Consider the following 18,085-nt stretch of genomic DNA (forward strand, 5'->3'; position numbering starts at 1 on the left):
TGTTTACCCAGTGTGCCGTCAGAGAGATGTACCGTCCCTGGCCACAAGCACTTGTCCACGTGTCCTTTGTCAGGTGGACTCTCCCAGTAACTGCGTTGTTGAGGGCACGGCAGATGCTTTGGGACACGTGCTTGTGTAGTGCGGGGATGGCACACCGGGCAAAATAGTATCGGCTGGGGACCGAGTATCGAGGGACGGCCACCGCCATAAGGTTGCGGAAGGATTCCGTCTCCACCAGCCTCAAAGTCAACATTTCCAACGCAAGCAGTCGTGAAATGTGCGAATTTAGGACTGTGGCCTGTGGGGCGTTGGCTGTGAATTTCCGCTTTCGTTCAAAGGTCTGGGATATGGACAATTGAACGCTGCGGTGGGACGTGGATGCTGTTTCTTGAGAAACTGCCAGAACAAGTGAAGACTGAGAGGAGGGGACATCTTTACATGCAGTATGGACAGGGGATTGCCTTGCACACACAACAGGGGGTTCTATTGCACGCACAACAGCGGAAGAAGCAGTGGCGACACCCGCTGACACTGGTCGTGGACCCTGGGGTTCGCCCCACAAAGTCGGGTGCTTTGTTGCCATGTGCCTGATCATGCTGGTGATGGTCAGGCTGGTAATTTTGTCACCCCTGCTGATGCTGGCATGGAAGGTGGTACAAATGGCGTTTTTGGGGTTATCAGCAGAGTCTTTAAAAAAATTCCAGACTCTGGAAGATCTACCGCTTGTACTGGCAACTTCCCTCGTGTTGGTGTTACGGTGAACTGTTGCCCGCCTTCTGTGTGCGGCCACCACACTGCTTCTTCCTGCCTGTTGGGGTACTCTGCCTCCCTCCCCCTGTGTGCTGCTGGCCTCGCTCTGCATGTCCTCGTGCCACGTTGGGTCAGTTACTAGATCATCCATCACCTCCTCCTCTTCCACTTGCACACCAAGATCCTCCTCCTCACTTCCTGGCAATTGTGTCTCGTCATCGTCCACCTCTTGTGACAAATTGCCAGCGTTTACTTCCTGTGGCCGTGGCTGTTCAAATATTTGGGCATCGCTACATGGGATCTCCTCTTCCACCACTTCAAGCTTATCAGGCGAGGGGCACAAATATGGAAATGGACCAGTGAACAGCTCTTCAGAGTGTCCAAGTGTGGGATCAGTTGCTGTCCGACGACACTCGGCATGGTGGGAGGAAGGAGCATCAGCGTGAGGAGGAGTATGCGGTCGAGACTCACGGCTACTAAGATTTGACCGTGTGGAAGACAGACCGGAGGTGGTGGTGCCCAGGTAACTGGAAGTATTGTCTGCTATCCAATTAATAACCTGTTCACACTGATCAGTTGGCAATACTGGTGTTGTTCTGTGCTTCCCTAGTAATTCGGTCAAATAGTGGGAGCGAGAAGATGTGGCTGTTGGTTGTGGCACATTTTCACCTTGGCCACAGCCCCGTCCTCTGCACGAACCATCACAAGAACGTTCACTTCCACGTCCCTAGCCACGCACCTTTCCAATTGTAAAGGAAGTAAAATAGCTTACACTCGCACTATCAATGAAAAAGGGTAATAAAAAGTAGATTAGAACCGTGGAAGAGGAAAACCACAGTTCTATTTCTCTGGCCTACACCCGAATCTTTTAAACCAACAATCTGAACAATCAGGTAGAAACTATTACTGTTTTTCTTTACGGAAAAAATACCAAAAGCTGAATAAGAGATTTTTTACTGTGGAATGGCAAAACCACAGTTATTGTTTACTGGGGTATACCAGACAATTTTAAATAGATATATTTGCGGCTGAACAGTGGGGGGGGGGGGGGTGATTGAGTATTCATGGCCCCTTCCATGGCTATTAATATCAGCCCACAGCTGTCTAGTTTAGCCTTTGCTGGCTCTGATTTTATAGGGGGGATCCTACATCAGTTTTCTTCTGGGGTCCCCCTGTAATATAGCCAGTAAAGGCTAAACAAACAGCTGTGGGCTGATATTAATAGTCATGGAACATTGTTGGCTAATGGTCCCTTCCGCGGCTAATAATATCGTCCCTCAGTGGTCGGCTTTCCCTCTGCTGGTCATAAAAATGACGCTTTTTTTTTTAATTTTAGGCTTTGTGCCCATAATTCAGAGGTAGCAGCGCTTTGGACGCATAGTTTTTGCTGTGTCCAAAACGTTGCATTCTATTGAATGCAGGCAAATCCACATGTGTTCACTGAACAATGCGATTTACCGCATTCTATACTTTCTAGTGGTCAAATTTCTGTTGCGGAGACTAGTGACTCCACAAGAGAATTTGACACGCTGCGATCCTGAAAGACGTGCTGCAGGTCAGTGTCCTCGGGTGATAAGCAGCCTTGGATGCACGCATAGTGGACATGGGATTTCTAGAGATCCCATCCACTATGCTGTAACATCTGGACGCTGCGGGTTTGACGCTGTATGAAACCTGCAGCGGCTCCTGACTGTGGCCATGTACCTAAACTCACACGCAGCATGTCAATTTCTGTAGCGGACGCGCTAGTCTTCGCTGCAGATTTTGACCGATTGAAGTGTCATTATATGCGGTGGATTCACATTTACCGACAACAAATGTGCGCCATTAGAGCACCGCGTTTTGGATGCAACATAAATACAGTATGTCCAAAGTATTGCTGAGTGTTGATCGGGGGATGTAGTGGCTAACAAACCAGCTGGAGATAATGTTTAATTATGGCCAGGGAAAATGTTTGCCTAGTAGCACATTCCCAGGCTTAAAAAAAACAAAAAAAAAAAAAAAAAAAACAGCTCACAGCAGTCACATAAATTACGTGAATAGAAATGGTAATGAAGATGCGTGAAAGGGACTAGCTGACACCCAGCTCTTTTGCTTGGTGATGTCAAGGTGTCAGACCTTTTCATGACCAAACAAAGTAAAGAAGCAGACAGTGTAAACACTTTATTTGAAATACAACAAATAAAGGGGTTGTCCACTACTTTAGATTAACCCCCCAATGTATCCCCCAGGGCCCCTAAGACTTTTTTCTCAATTCCTTCCCTTGCAGATAATGCCTGTGAGAGGCGCCATCACTGGCCGCTCACAGGCATCACGTGACCCCCCCGGCTGCAATCGGCTCTGACATCCGCTGAGGTCATGACAAGTGCTGGCACTAGCCGGGGGTCTTTGTCTTCCTGGTTCCACGGTGGATGACAGGCTGTGAGCGGGGTTATGCATGTTGTCCTACTCCCAAGTTACATAGGCTTGAGAGCCAATTAAGTAAATCTGGTGATGTGCATCTCTGTAATGAGGAGGGGTGTTGACTAATGACATCAACACCCTATATAAGGTGTGCTTAATTATTAGGCAGCTTCCTTTCCTTTGGCAAAATGGGTCAGAAGACAGATTTGACGGGCTCTGAAAATTCCAAAATTGTGAGATGTCTTGCAGAGGGATGCAGCAGTCTTGAAATTTCCATACTTTTGAAGCGTGATCACCAAACAATCAAGCGTTTCATAGCAAATAGCCAACAGGGTCGCAAGAAGCATGTTGGCCAAAAAAGGCGCAAAATAACTGCCCATGAATTGAGGAAAATCAAGCGTGAAGCTGCCAAGATGCCATTCGCCACCAGTTTTGCCATATTTCAGAGCTGCAACGTTACTGGAGTATCAAAAAGCACAAGGTGTGCGATACTCAGGGACATGGCCAAGCTAAGGAAGGCTGGAAAACGACCACCTTTGAACAAGAAACATAAGATAAAACATCAAGAATGGGCCAAGAAATATCTTAAGACTGATTTTTCAAAGGTTTTATGGACTGATGAAATGAGAATGACTCTTGATGGGCCAGATGGATGGGCCAGAGGCTGGATCAGTAAAGGGCAGAGAGCTCCACTATGACTCAGACACCAGCAAGGTGGAGGTGGGGCACTGGTATGGGCTGGTATCAAAGATGAACTTGTGGGACCTTTTCGGGTTGAGGATAAAGTGAAGCTCAACTCCCAGACCTACTGCCAATTTCTGGAAGACAACTTCTTCAAGCAGTGGTACAGGAAGAAGTCGGTATCGTTCAAGAAAAACATGATTTTCATGCAGAACAATGCTCCATCACATGCATCCAACTACTCCACAGCGTGGCTGGCCAGTCAAGGTCTAAAAGAAGAAAAAATAATGACATGGCCCCCTTGTTCACCTGATCTGAACCCCATAGAGAACCTGCGGTCCATCATAAAATGTGAGATCTACAGGGAGGGAAAACAGTACACCTCTGGGAACAGTGTCTGGGAGGCTGCGGTGGCTGCTGCACGCAATGTTGATCGAAAACAGATCAAGCAACTGACAGAATCTATGGATGGAAGGCTGTTGAGTGTCATCATAAAGAAAAGGTGGCTATATTGATCACTAATTTTTTGGGGATTTTGTTTTTGCATGTCAGAAATGTTTATTTCTAAATTTTGTGCACTGATATTGGTTTACCTGGTGAAAATAAACAAGTGAGATGGGATTATATTTGGTTTTTATTAAGTTGTCTAATAATTCTGCACAGTAATAGTTACCTGCACAAACAGATATCCTTCTAAGATAGCCAAATCTAAAAAAAAAAAAAAAACACTCCAACTTCCAAAAATATTAAGCTTGGATATTTATGAGTCTTTTGGGTTGATTAAGAACATAGTTATTGGTCAATAATAAAAAATAATCCTCTAAAATACAACTTCCTAATAATTCTGCACACAGTGTATATTTTCACTGTCTGCTTTTCTTGTTCACTTTTTACTCCATACCTTCCCATATGTGCGGCAGAAATAAACATATTCATGTGATCTGTGATTGCTCAGTCCTTGTCTGCATAATGCAATTAGCTTAATTCAATTGTATATAACACTTTGCCTTACTGTTTTATAGCCTATGACTAAGGGCACACTTTGGTGCCAGAAACACATAAGGAACTTCCATTTTAACTCTGTTTTAATGATACACTAATAAAGAACTAAATTTTACCTGGATAGTGATGCTGGAATACGCTCCTCCCATCTCCTTCCTTGTTGCATATGGCTGCGGTCACCAGCAAGACTAGCTCCCTCCAGGGAATCTCTGACCGAAGCTGATGATTACAGCAGTGTGGTATACATCTCTTTTGCCTTGTTACAACCCTAAGCCCTCAATCTTTTTCTCTGTATATTGTGGCTGTCTATATACAGTGAGAGACTCAAATTAACCCTTTATCAAGGATTCAGACAACAGCACAAGACAATCCAGCCCAGGCTTGACTTTGCAATTCAGATGCTGTATAAAATTAGCCTCATCCCCTCAGATTTGGAGGCTCCCACAGAAAAGAATCTTGTTATGTATTACAATTACCCTTAAATGAAAGTAAAATCTGTGTTCTCTGCAATTCTGTGGAAAATCTGAATTGCTAATGACATTTGAGAAAATTATTTTAATCTATTGTCATTATTTGCGCTATTCTCATAGACAGTGACAATTAAAAAGGAGTTATCCACTATGTGGAATACCCTTCATAAAATTCCTCCATTTAAAATGACAGGTATTCAGCTTCCCCACCGATGCCTGCACCGAGTCTCCCAGCACTCATGTGACAATATTTAGTCATGCGAGTGCGCTAACCCATCAGCTGCTCATAATGGGCTGCAGCACCATATGGCTTAATGTCACGTGCGCGCTGGTAGCCCCACCGTAGACATTGCTGGAATGGTGCAGGTAGAGGAGGAGAGTACCTGTTATTTTTATTTTAAATGAGGGAATGTAGCATTTAGTAAAGGGATGTCCAAATAGTCGATAACCCCTTTAAAGAGACCCTTACATGTTAAAAGTGTTTACACAAATATTGTATTACTAAATGTTTGCTTTTTAATAATTACATAAGTACAAATTTAAACTTACATCTTCTTGCTCATTTGCAGCAATAGAAGTCACATAACCAGTAAATCTACTGTCACTTCCACCATAAATTTCTTGATCAAAATATCCAGTTGAATCAAGCCCAACTCCTTGCGTTTCATCTAGGTTTGCCTTCTTTCCTTGAATTTCACGTATCTGTGCTTCAATGTCTGAAAATAAAATAAAAACATTAAATGCTGTTGTCGAGCGAACAAAGATGGCAGACAATTATTCTGTTTGCCATCAACAACATTGCAGGCGATTAAACATGTTGGGGGAGGCTTCAATCTTTCTATTTTAATAAAGATATCAGGAGCCTCCTAAAAATACAGGTAGAACTGGAGACCATATATTAATACATTATCTCTGCTATACAACTGAGCAACTTTATGCGTCTTATGTGGGATTTATAATTAGCGCTTTGCAGCATAATTCATATGCAACATTTATGATACTATCTTTAATTGATAAATATTAATGCTAACTACCGTATTTTTTGGACTATAAGACGCACTTTTTTCCTCCAAAATTTTGGAGGAAAGTAAAGGGGTGCGTTATATAGTCCGAACTATATACTGTGGCTGTGAGTGGTAGGGGGTGTGTGGGGGAGCGGTGGATGAGTTGGGCAGAGTAGGGAGCAGCTGCCTGCTGCAGCTTACGCTGTGCCCGCTGCTAAAGAAAATGAATATTCCCTGCTCCCCACTCCCATGGGTTGTAGTGAATATTCATGGTCTTTAATAGCGGGCACACTGACCACCGACCGCAGCAGGATCCGCGCTGCGGGTACAGTGTGCGGATTAAGCTATTCCGCAGCGGAAACGCATGAAAAACGCATCATGGGCACGCAGCCTAAGGGACCACATCATATTTCAAGTGGCTTTGAGAGGCCTATGTGACAGAAAATGCCCAAAAAGGGACACCATTTTAAAAACTGCACCCCTTAAAGTCCTCAAAACTACAATTCTAGAAGTTTATTAACCCTTCACAGGAATTAAAGCAATGTTGAATGAAAAAATTAAAATGTTACTTTCCCCCCCCACAAAAATGTTGCTATAGCCCCAAATTTTTCATTTTCACAAGGATAACTTGAGAAAAAGGGATTGCCTGTTTGTTAGGCTACCCCTGCATGTGTTGCGGATGTTTAACAGCCGCGAGACATGCAGCCGCAGTAACGCAAACATATTTTTCGAGCACGCCGAAGATACTGTTAAGACTCGAGTGTGCTTGGACAACCCCTTATCCGAACACGTTCGCGCATGAATAGAAACTACACCTCTCAAGGAACATCTCGAAGTGTGCTGAGCACCTTGAACCCGCAGGTTCTTCACAGAATTTTATAACGTTGGACTGTGAAAATGAAAACATACTTTTTTCCCCCAGCAAAAAAGTTGCTTTAGCCCCAATTTTTTTTTTTCCCACAAGAGTAACAGGAGAATTGATCCCAACATTTGTGCTGAGATTTCTCCTGAGTACACAGATACCCCATATGTGGTGGAAAATTACTGTTTGAGTACACAGGAGGTCATGGAAGGGAAGGATTGGCAATTGAATTTGCGTACAATTTTGATTGGAATAGATTGCAGATAACATGTCACATTTGAAGATCCCCTGACATGCCAAAACAGCAGAAACCCCCACAAGTGATCCCATTTTGGAAACTACAACTATTGAGGAATTCATCTAGGGGTGTAGTAAGTATTTTTATATCTCAAAAGGGAGAACCAGGTGATGGCGCTGTCTTTGCCACCAAGTGAGATCAAAGTGAGGAAATTCAGGTTGCTTGTAAGTAAAAAAAAAAAAAAAAAAAAAATTATTCACACCAATATAAAACAAATAAAAACTGTATACACAACGCGTTTCAGCTGTTTGCAAAAAATGAATTTGACCCTTCTTTTATAGCCCCTTACCAGAGAGAGAGGGAGGGGGTTACAAAACTACAAAAGAGGAAGAGGAGTGCTTCATCCTGCATTGTTCTTAGAGATATAGATATATATCTATACAGTACAGACCAAAAGTTTGGACACACCTCATTTAAAGATTTTTCTGTATTTTCATGACTATGAAAACTTTACATTCACACTGAAGGCATCAAAACTATGAATTAACACATGTGGAATTATATACTTAACAAAAAAGTGTGAAACAACTGAAAATATGTCTTAGGCTGCGTTCACACATTGCGTATTTTCAAAAAGCGCGCGAAAATACGCAACGTGCTTTGTGTCTGCCAGCAAAGTGAATGGGAAATTCACTTTGCCGTTCAGACACTGTGTAATTTTACGCAGCGGGAAAGCGCAGCTGCGTAAAGAATTGGCATGTCAATTCTTTACGCAGCTGCGTCCCGCGCTTTCTCCTATTGTGCCCATTATAAGCGATGGAATTACGCAGCGGTGTTCACACACTGCGTAATTCCATCGCTTTTTTACGGAGGCGCAGGATGGATACTCACCTACCCGATGTCAGGGGAGAGGCGTCCGGTCCGGTCCGCTCCAATCCCGCGCTTCCAGCATCTGCCGGTGAGCCGATCAGCTGTTAGCTAACCGGCTTGTAACCGGACGATCAGCTGATTACAAGCCGGTCAGCTGACAGTCTGCTGATCGCTTCACGGCAGGTGCTGCAAGCGCGGGACGGTGCAGACGCGTCTCTCATCCATCGGGTAGGTGAGTACCCATAGTCTGTACATACACTGCTACGGACACACACACACACACACACACACGACACATAGACACACAGACACAGACCGTACACGTCACCCTTCATTTCACACTGCGTTTTTTGCTGCGCTTTTTTTACGCAGTGTGTGAATTGAGGTGCTTTTTTTTACCTGCGTAAAAAAACGCAGGGAAATACGCAATGTGTGAACGCAGCCTTATACTCTAGGTTCTTCAAAGTAGCCACCTTTTGCTTTGATGACTGCTTTGCACACTCTTGGCATTCTCTTGATGAGCTTCAGTAGGTAGTCACCGGAAATGGTCTTCCAACAATCTTGAAGGAGTTCCCAGAGATGCTTAGCACTTGGTGGCCCTTTTGCCTTCACTCTGCGGTCCAGCTCACCCCAAACCATCTCGATTGTGTTCAGGTCTGGTGACTGTTGGCATGCTCTTGATACCCAGGGAACTCCTCGTGACAGGTTCGCCTCGTTCACCCACCACCGCAAGGGTTCAAGTGATTGGGGTGACAAGGACATTCGTCCTTCCAAGTGCCCATCTAACAAAACTTCATTATGTAGGACGTCCCACTGTAGAACCCTGGAGTGGTATTGTGCCCACAGAACCCCAGGAAGGCAAGATGACAGGGTACCCAACAAGGACATCACAGCTCTAAGGGACATGACTGGGTTTGATAATGCTTTCTCTACCAGGATTTTAACCTTCTGTTTCTTGGCTTCCGGGAGGAAACATATTTAAAGGTCTGAATCAAGCATAATACCCAAGAACTGCTGTATTTTTGAAGGCACTACCCTGGACTTCTCTAGATTTAGGATCCAGCCTAGACTTTCTAAGATGGAGGACACTAATTTTAGGTGATTATAACATTGGGAGGTTGAGTCTCCAACTATCAAGAAATCATCCAGGTAAGGGATAATTAAAATATTATGTTCCCCGACATGAGCCATGACTTCCGCTATAATCTTAGTAAATTCTCTGGGGGCTATGGCCAGAACGAACGGTAAGGCCCTAAACTGGAAGTGCTTAATTTCTCCATCTCTGATCAAAGCCCCCCTAAGGTATTTCTGGAAATCCATATGTATAGGTACATGGTAATAGGCGTCTTTTAGATCTAATACTACCATGTAACAGCCTGAAAAAAATAACTTTATTGTAGATTTAATGGATTCCATCTTAAAGGTGGGAACTAACAAAAACTTAAGGGATTTAAGGTTAATAATGCACCTAAAAGAACCATCAGGCTTAGAAATCAAAAAAAGAGGCGAGTAGAATCCTAGCCCCTTTTCTGCTGTCGGGACCTCCACTAGGACCGCTTTATGGACCAAGTTCAGGATTTCCACTTGTAGGGCAGTCTGCTCTAATACCGAGGGACGGTTTGGGGGTCGAGATGAATCTCCCACGAGGAATCTGCCGAAACTCGAATCTACCAGATAAAGGATCCAGTTACTAGCAGAAATTTTTGTCCAAGCATGTAAGAAGCCCAACAGCCTCCCCCCTACCTGGGCTGCGAGTCATTGACTCAGCTTCCGGGGTCCCCGGTTAGAAGGAGAAGAGCCAAATAGGAGCCCTCTACCTTTCGGTCTGCGGTCTTCCCACTTCTCGTGACCCTTCTGCGGTCTTTTTCGTGGAAACCTTCTCCTATGGAAAAGGACATTTATAAGTGGGGGCAGACCAGCTAGGGAAACCTTTCTTTTTGTCACTGGCTTTATAAAGTTCGTCCACAACAGGCCCAAAAAGATGCTCTCCTTCACATGGAATAGTACAGAGTCTCATTCTTGCTTGAATATCCCCTGGCCAACATTTAAGCCACAAGGCTCTACGGGCTGCGTTGGACATGGCTGCTGACTTCGCTGCCAGTCTGACTGAGTCCGCCGAGGCATCCGCCAGGAAGGTTGCTGCCCCCTGTAGGAGTGATACATTTGATAAAATCTCCTTCATGGGGGTGTTATTTCTCAAATGGGATTCAAGTTGGTCCAACCATATCGTTAGGGACCTGACAGTACAAGTAGCGGCAACCGCTGGCTTTAAGGCCCAAGCAGACGTTTCCCAGTTCCCTTTGAGAAAGGTGTCAGCTTTCCTATCCAAAGGGTCCTTAAGAGCCCCCATATCGTCAAAGGGGAGAGAGGATCGCTTAGATGCCTTAGCTATAGTCACATCTATTTTTGGGGCATTCTCCCAGGAAGAAGAAGCTGAGTCTTCAAAGGAGTATTTTCTTTTAAAGAACAGAGGAAGAACACCCTTTCTTTCTGGCCTTTTCCATTCTCTAAGTATTAAGTCCTGAATCTTATCATTAAAGCGAAAACTTCTTCTTTTCCTTTGTCCCAGCCCCTTGAACATTACATCCTGGACTGATTTTTTTGTAATACCCATGGTTGACCGAATTGCTTTGATCAAGCCATCAACTCCATTAAGTGGGAAACAATGCTGACCCGCACTACTATCTGAGGAAGTGGACGATGAAGAGGCTGAGTCGTCCGAGTCCAACTCATACGCCGACGACAGAGAGTCATCAGGGGCTGGGGAGATCTCCTGGTCTGTATCCACCTTTACTTCAGTCTTTTTAGAGAGGATTTTACTAATTCAAGACCTGACCAAGGTTTTTAATCCTGAGGTCAAGCTAGGGGTCTCCTCTGCTAGCGTCTGATTTATACAGGACTGACAATTTTTTGGGATATGAGTCGGGAAGGACGGTGTTACACAATGCACATTGAACATGCTTGGTCTTGGAGGTACACTTCTTCCCCTATTAAAAATAGAAGGGGAGAAGGGATACTCCATTACTAAGTGAACTTTCTCAAAGATCACTTACTCAGGTGGCTCAAATGGGCTGGTACCGATTTGGAGGAAGGACCCTTCTCAGCCGGGGGATCGTCCCTGGAGGCTGCAGATTCGTCCATCCTGCTGGAACCGTGATGACTGGACTTAGACGCCGAACCTCGCTTTCCTGAGGACCGGGCGTTACCAGTAACACGAGGGCGATGCACTTTTTGGGGCTCCCCAAACAGCTGCTGAGATGGTGGAGATGGCGGAGGCTGAACTTGCTGCTGCTGCTCATTATTGGACTCCATGATGAGGAGAACAAGCTGGGAAGCCCTGATCAGTGGTGCTTGGGCCAGTTAAGTAGCACCTGTTCCACCCCTCAGCCACTTCTGATTTGAATTGAATTCTTACACACGCACGCACACGCGCACACACACACACACACGCTTGCCGCCCCATCGCCGCGGTTAATACCGCACTTACAATTAGGTGCACGTGACCGGACTTCCGGGTCCCGGTCACGTGATCGCCCCGAGGAGCGGTGACGTCATTGGGCCGCGACTTACAGGAGGAGGCCGGAAGTGCGCGCCTGCACGAGCCTCGTGCCGGGAAGCTCCAGGTAGGCTCTGCCAAGATCCACAGGCCTGCTACCACAGATCGGGGCGCAGCGTCTGATATCCAGCATGCCGACCTCCACTGGGTGTCGATGGGGGCGGCATCCCACATGTCTCCAGGGCGATGGTGGGCCCTGCCACCCCAGGTAGGGGCGCAGTCTCACTGCAGTCTGGATCAGACCAGGGGCAGACTCCTCCACAAAGGGGAGCAAACCTGGCGGAAGCAGATGATGAAAGGGCTGCAGCCCCCTGCTTATCCGATGCAAAAGTGCAGTGCCACTCCCAGATAGGGGTGCACCCACATAGCAGACGCTGGAGCTGCAGATCCCAGATAGGGGCGCTGCTCGACAGCCGTCGCCACCCGCTTCTTTCCACGAGCCTGAAATAGGTTCCCTCCATCAAGGACAGGAAACCAAACTGAGGCGAGAGAGAGGGCTGCCCCTTTCAAGCCTGTAGGTTTCCTGTCCTTGGTGGGCAGGTCCCCTCTCTCGTGGTGCTTTCATGGTCAACCGATAAAACTGGCGTGCACTCAGTCAGTGGCGAGGTGCAGATGCAATAGGCATGGGAAGCTACACGACATGACAAGGGAGGGACAGAGCTATTTGACTCTTTTAGAATAAACTATCCGAGAATAGTATGCGGACGCCATATACAGAGCCCCTAAGTGCCAGAGCAGAATTTCCCCGACAAGTGATCCCATTTTTGAAATTACACCCCTCTGGGAATTTATCTACAGGTGTAGCAATGATTTAAGACTCCATGGGAGTTTTCTAGAAACAAGTAGTGGTGGATGTTGAGTGAAAATTGCAAGTCTGCCATTGTATTGACTAGTATGTTGTAGTCCCCATACATTGTGCCCAGCTCATACTTCTGGAGACACGCACCCCGTAAATTAGATGGGATCTCATCACTACATGAATGCAAAACATGTGGATGCTAAGTGTGGGTTAGCCACACTGGGGGGCTTAGAAGGAGGGGGGCATTTGGATTTGGGAGCACAGAATTTCTTATGAAGGGCGAGGAGCCATTTTGCTTTTCCAGAGCCTTTGTACCATCAGTAACGTGGAAGCCCCCTATATTTCCATTGACAGATGATGGACCTGAGTGGGAACTTGCTTTTTTTTTTTTGTAGATTGAGTTGAAGCTTTTATATCACATTTATCCCACACTCTACACTGACATTGGGGTTTCCATCTAAGGCTGTGTGCCCACGATGCGTTTTTTTAAGCGTTTCCGCAGCGGCAAAAACGCTGCAGAAACGTTTAAAAAACGCATGGTAGAAGGCCTGCCATGTTCCCCAATGATAATCCGCATGTGCTGTGCACATGCTGTGGAAATTTCCGCTGCGGATTATCACTGCGGAAAAAAACGCAGCACTAACAATTATTTTGCGGAAGTGCAGCGTTTTCATCGCCATTGACTTGCATTAGACCGCATGGATTACGCATCACTGTATATGTAGATGCGCATTCCATGCATTCTAATGTGCGGATGGTACCCAGGTCTAGAGAAGAGGAGACTCTCCTCCGGACCCGGGTACGATAGAAAACTGTGTAAAATAAAAAAAAAGAATACAATAAAAATATATACACTTACCTTCTGATGGCCGCCGCTGCACTCCTCCTCCTCCAAGGGAGAACGGAGTGAAGCAAGACAGCACGGGCCATCAGAGGGTAAGTATAGATTTATTTTTTGACATTCTCTCGGGTCACACAATATAAATCCATGCTGTTTTCATGGATTTATATAGTGTGACCAAGTTGACAAGCACTTTCCAAGTGATGCTAAAAATCGCTTGGAAAGCGCTTGACAACCCGCATGCGGAAATGCAAGTGAAGAACGCTTCATTTCCGCATGTCCCTGGCAGGAAAAACGCATGTACAATCCGCATGCGTTTTTTTTCTGCCAGGGAGATGCAGAAATGCTCAGGAAAAACTCTTGAGCATTTCTGCATCGTGGGCACATAGAGATTTAGGCTAAGTAACATTCTTCAGATAAAATCCCTGAGGAATCCATTCACTATGAGGCAGCAGAGTTACTCTGGACCCCGTCTGACCTCTGTTCAGAGGTGCACAAAACTGTGGTCAAGGGCACTTTTATGCACACTTAAAAAGACAGACACCACCGAATCATAGAACAGAGTCTAGGGTCTCTCCTTCTGCCGGGAGTTCCATCTGAATCACATATTTCACAGATTTACACGGAAATCCTGATGTAAGCGCAGGATAAAAGTGAGCCTTAGGGCGGGGACACACTGCGATATTTCTCCTGCAAGTATCGCATGGTAAACCTTGTACTAGCTGGCACATCTCCTGACCCGAGCTTGACTGCTGTATAGGAATCAATCATGCTGTCATGCTCAGGTCAGGAGAGGTGCCAGCCAGTCCATTCAGTGCGACTCGATCATCACGAGTTTTATGGCTGTGTGTTCCTGCCCTTACGGCGATCTTTGGGAGGCAGAATGAACAAATCAACAGCAGGTCAAGAATTTGTTTTATTTAAATTTTACAGCGTTCCTCGTGCGGCATAAGTGACTCTTCAGATCGTTGCAATTACAGCGATACCAGATTTATATTGGTTTTTATGTTCGGATGCTGTCACACACTAAAATACGCTTTTTTGTTGTTGCTACAAAAATAGGTTATTGCATAGCCATAGTTTGAGAGCTGTAATTTTTCCATATTTATGAAGGTAGAGTCATGTGAAGGCTAGTCTTTTGCGGGACGAGTTGACGTTTTTATTGGTACTATTTTCAGGCACATGATATTTTTTGACTACTTTCTAGACTGATTTTTGGGATGAAGAATGAACAAAAACAGCAATTCAAGAATTGTTTTTAGTTTTATTAATTTTTGTGCCTGTCACCACATGGTAAATGTGACAAGGCAGCTGCGTCTCCTGCGTGAAGCGTGCACACGGCAGCCTCGGTGTCTCTTACATGATGTATACTACAAAACTCCCACTGCTTGAGTTCTATGAATGTAACGCGACCGGTGATGAATTTCCCACTATGAGGAGTCCTGCAGTGTAATATACATCTGTGGTTGGCACAACTTAGGCTACATTTCCATGGTGAGCTTTTGATGCATCAAAAACGCAGTGTCTTACACTTCTAGCAAAATGAAATGGATTTATAGAAATCTCATGTCCACTGAGCTTTTTTTTTTTGTTTTTTTTGGGGGTTTTTTACGGTGCATAAACTTACCTGTGGTGCATTTTTTTCAAATCCGCAGCATGACAATTTCTCTTGCAGATACTCTGAGTTTTCTGTGTGGAATTTCCCCAGATTTGCAATAGGTGCGGAAATTACACAAGTAAAAAACGCACATGCGTTTTTAGTGAGATTCCGCAGGGTAAACACATCAAAAACGCACGTAATCCGCACCCAAGTATGTCACAGTTTTGTCAAAGCAAAAAAAAAAAAACAGTAAGTATCAAAAACAAAAAGCAGCAGGGGTGGGGAACCTTTCTTCTGCCAAGGGCCATTTGGATATTTATACCATCCTTCGGGAACAGTACAAATCACGAGCCAACTCCGCCCACAAAGTACATCCTGACATTGGCACTGGTGTCGAGACATATCTTTTATTGCATGTGCCTCAGCATTCAGTAGTAAACAGAAATTAAAAGGGCTGGCAGCCACCAAAATACAGCTGCTGGCCCAAGCACTGTGGTCTCTGGTAACTTGCCCGGGAGCCAGATAAAAAGGTAATCGAGGGTTGTAAATGGTCACCTGGACCTGAGGTTCCACATCCCTGATTTACAGCATAACACACCAAACAGCCAAAAACAACTCGTCAAAAAAATAAGGGTATGTGCCCATGACCAGGAGCCACTAGGGAACAGCTGTGCGGCTTCTACCCTCATTAGGCAAATGAGCGGCCGCAATTTTCTTTCCCCACATGTGGACTTTCCTCATTGATGTTATAGTCTATGGGGAAAGTTCACATACGAACAAGCAGGAGAAATTGACATTCTGCAGTCCTGAAAGACGCATGTCAGTGTCCGCAGGTGCACAGAGACGTATAGTGGACATGGGATTAGTAGAAATCCCATCCACTATGCTGTAACATCTGGACGCTGTGGGTTTGACGCTGAATAAACATGCAGCAGCTCCTGATCGTGACCACATACCCTAAAAAATCATGTTAAAAAAAACACACACAAAACCGCAATGAAAAAACACAAGTAATCTAATTTAATTAAATAAGTACAGAAATTCTGCAACAGCAAAAACTCACCAAAAGCCCTTTGTGGGAACATAGCCTTACTGCTGCGATCAGTTCATTACAAAACTGACCACAAATAGTTAACTGGGCTCCAGCAAACCTGGAATAGCAGCTGTGAGTAGCAACATCATCCATAGCACCTAACATCACACTATAGACAAGCAGCTCCAAACATCATATTAGGGGTGCAGTGACCAAATATAGCAGGATCATTTTCAAGTCAGCAGCCTAAGGGTACATGCAGACGATCAGTAATTGGTGCAGATTGGACGCAGCGCACTAGCCCTGCGTACAATCCACAGCAGCCAGCTTTTACAGTATAGTGGATGGGATTTCTAGAAATCCCATGTCCATTATGCATCTCCGTGCACCTGCGGATCACACGAGGAAAAGGACAAGCGGAGAGTCTTTCCAGACCGCAGCATGTCAATTTCTCTTGTGGAGACAGTAATCTGCACAAGAGAAGTTATCAGTGCAATGTATAGGATGCAGTGAACCCGCATGGTTCAACGTACACATGCGGAATCACCTGCGGCCTGCGCTTTGGATGCAGCCAATACCGACCGTGTGCACATACCCAAAGGCACATAACCGCGTCACCACTGCCGTGCGCAGCCTTGTGGGGGCAGCTCATGCGGTGACCCTATTGTGCTGCGGCCTGAGTGGGGGTCTGCAGTGCAGTGCGGCTGCGCAACCTCCACTACACGGCCACAGGAGGGGCTTCACCGGCCTGTAACATATGGCAGACCACCGCCCTGAGCTGTTACCACTTGGGGAAAAAAGCTGAAAACACAATGTAGCGTTTTCGCCTGTCATCCCACTGCCGTCCACGCACACAGCTATCCACCACGCCATTACACAAGTCGAATACAGAAGCGCAGGTCCGCCTGGAAATCAATCAGTAACGCGGGCCCCATGTATCAATTACCGCAGAGACGGCAGATACAGGCCGCCTCCTACGTCTGCTAGGCTCACCTTCGTGTGTTTTAGCGATCTTCGCCATGTTGTCTAACACCAATACGACGGAAGCACAACGACCAAAGGCTTCCGTTGCACAATATCACAGCAACAGCGCATGTGCAAAGGCCTAAGTGAATCATTCGTCGCGTCTATAATGGGGCCGCTCCTATGAGTGGGGATGACGTCACCGGAAAGGCGGGGGCGTCCTCGATCCAGGTCATAGTTGACACCAGGAAGCTGGGTTGCGTCTAGATTGGAGTTACTCTTGTGAGGGCTTCTTTTCTTTACAGCAACTCTGCTCTAGATAGGGTTGAGCCTAGAATGGTGAGCTCCTGACTGCGGCTCGTACATTCAGTAGTGAAGACACTAGAATGTATGGGCTCCTGTCAGGTATATATTATTGGAGGCAGCAGAATGTATGGGCTCCTGTCAGGTATATATTATTGGAGGCAGGAGAATATATGGGCTCCTGTCAAGTATATATTATTGGAGGCAGCAGAATGTATGGGCTCCTGTCAGGTATATATTATTGGAGGTAGGAGAATGTATGGGCTCCTGTCAGTTATATATTATTGGAGGCAGGAGAATGTATGGGCTTCTGTCAGGTATATATTATTGGAGGCAGCATTATGTATGGGCTCCTGTCAGGTATATATTATTGGAGGCAGGAGAATGTATGGGCTCCTACCAGGTATATATTATTGGAGGCAGGAGAATGTATGGGCTCCTGTCAGGTATATATTATTGGAGGCAGGAGAATGTATGGGCTCCTGTCAGGTATATATTATTGGAGGCAGCAGAATGTATGGGCTCCTGTCAGGTATATATTATTGGAGGTAGGAGAATGTATGGGCTCCTGTCAGTTATATATTATTGGAGGCAGGAGAATGTATGGGCTTCTGTCAGGTATATATTATTGGAGGCAGCATTATGTATGGGCTCCTGTCAGGTATATATTATTGGAGGCAGGAGAATGTATGGGCTCCTACCAGGTATAT

General features: G+C 45.6%; 1 protein-coding gene across 2 annotated transcripts in view; it reads right to left on the minus strand.

Annotated features, from left to right (window-relative positions):
• Window positions 1-17,264, minus strand: part of SF3B1 (splicing factor 3b subunit 1) — a 277,913-nt gene extending 260,649 nt beyond the window's left edge. Inside the window, exons 1-2 of one of the 2 annotated variants that reach the window (XM_073646292.1) lie at window positions 17,103-17,264; window positions 5,856-6,022 (exon numbers count right to left, since the gene is read on the minus strand). In XM_073646292.1, coding sequence (XP_073502393.1) covers window positions 5,856-6,022; window positions 17,103-17,130 — 195 coding nt within the window. In that variant the 5' untranslated portion in view covers window positions 17,131-17,264. The remainder of the gene's footprint in view (window positions 1-5,855; window positions 6,023-17,102) is intronic. The other variant, XM_073646294.1, reaches the window with a different exon arrangement.
• Window positions 17,265-18,085: the final 821 nt, after the last annotated feature.

This window comes from Phyllobates terribilis, unplaced genomic scaffold (genome assembly GCF_046119375.1).
Source record: "Phyllobates terribilis strain yellow unplaced genomic scaffold, ASM4611937v1 Scaffold_9__5_contigs__length_417890890, whole genome shotgun sequence".
NCBI classification, from domain to species: Eukaryota; Metazoa; Chordata; class Amphibia; order Anura; family Dendrobatidae; genus Phyllobates; species Phyllobates terribilis.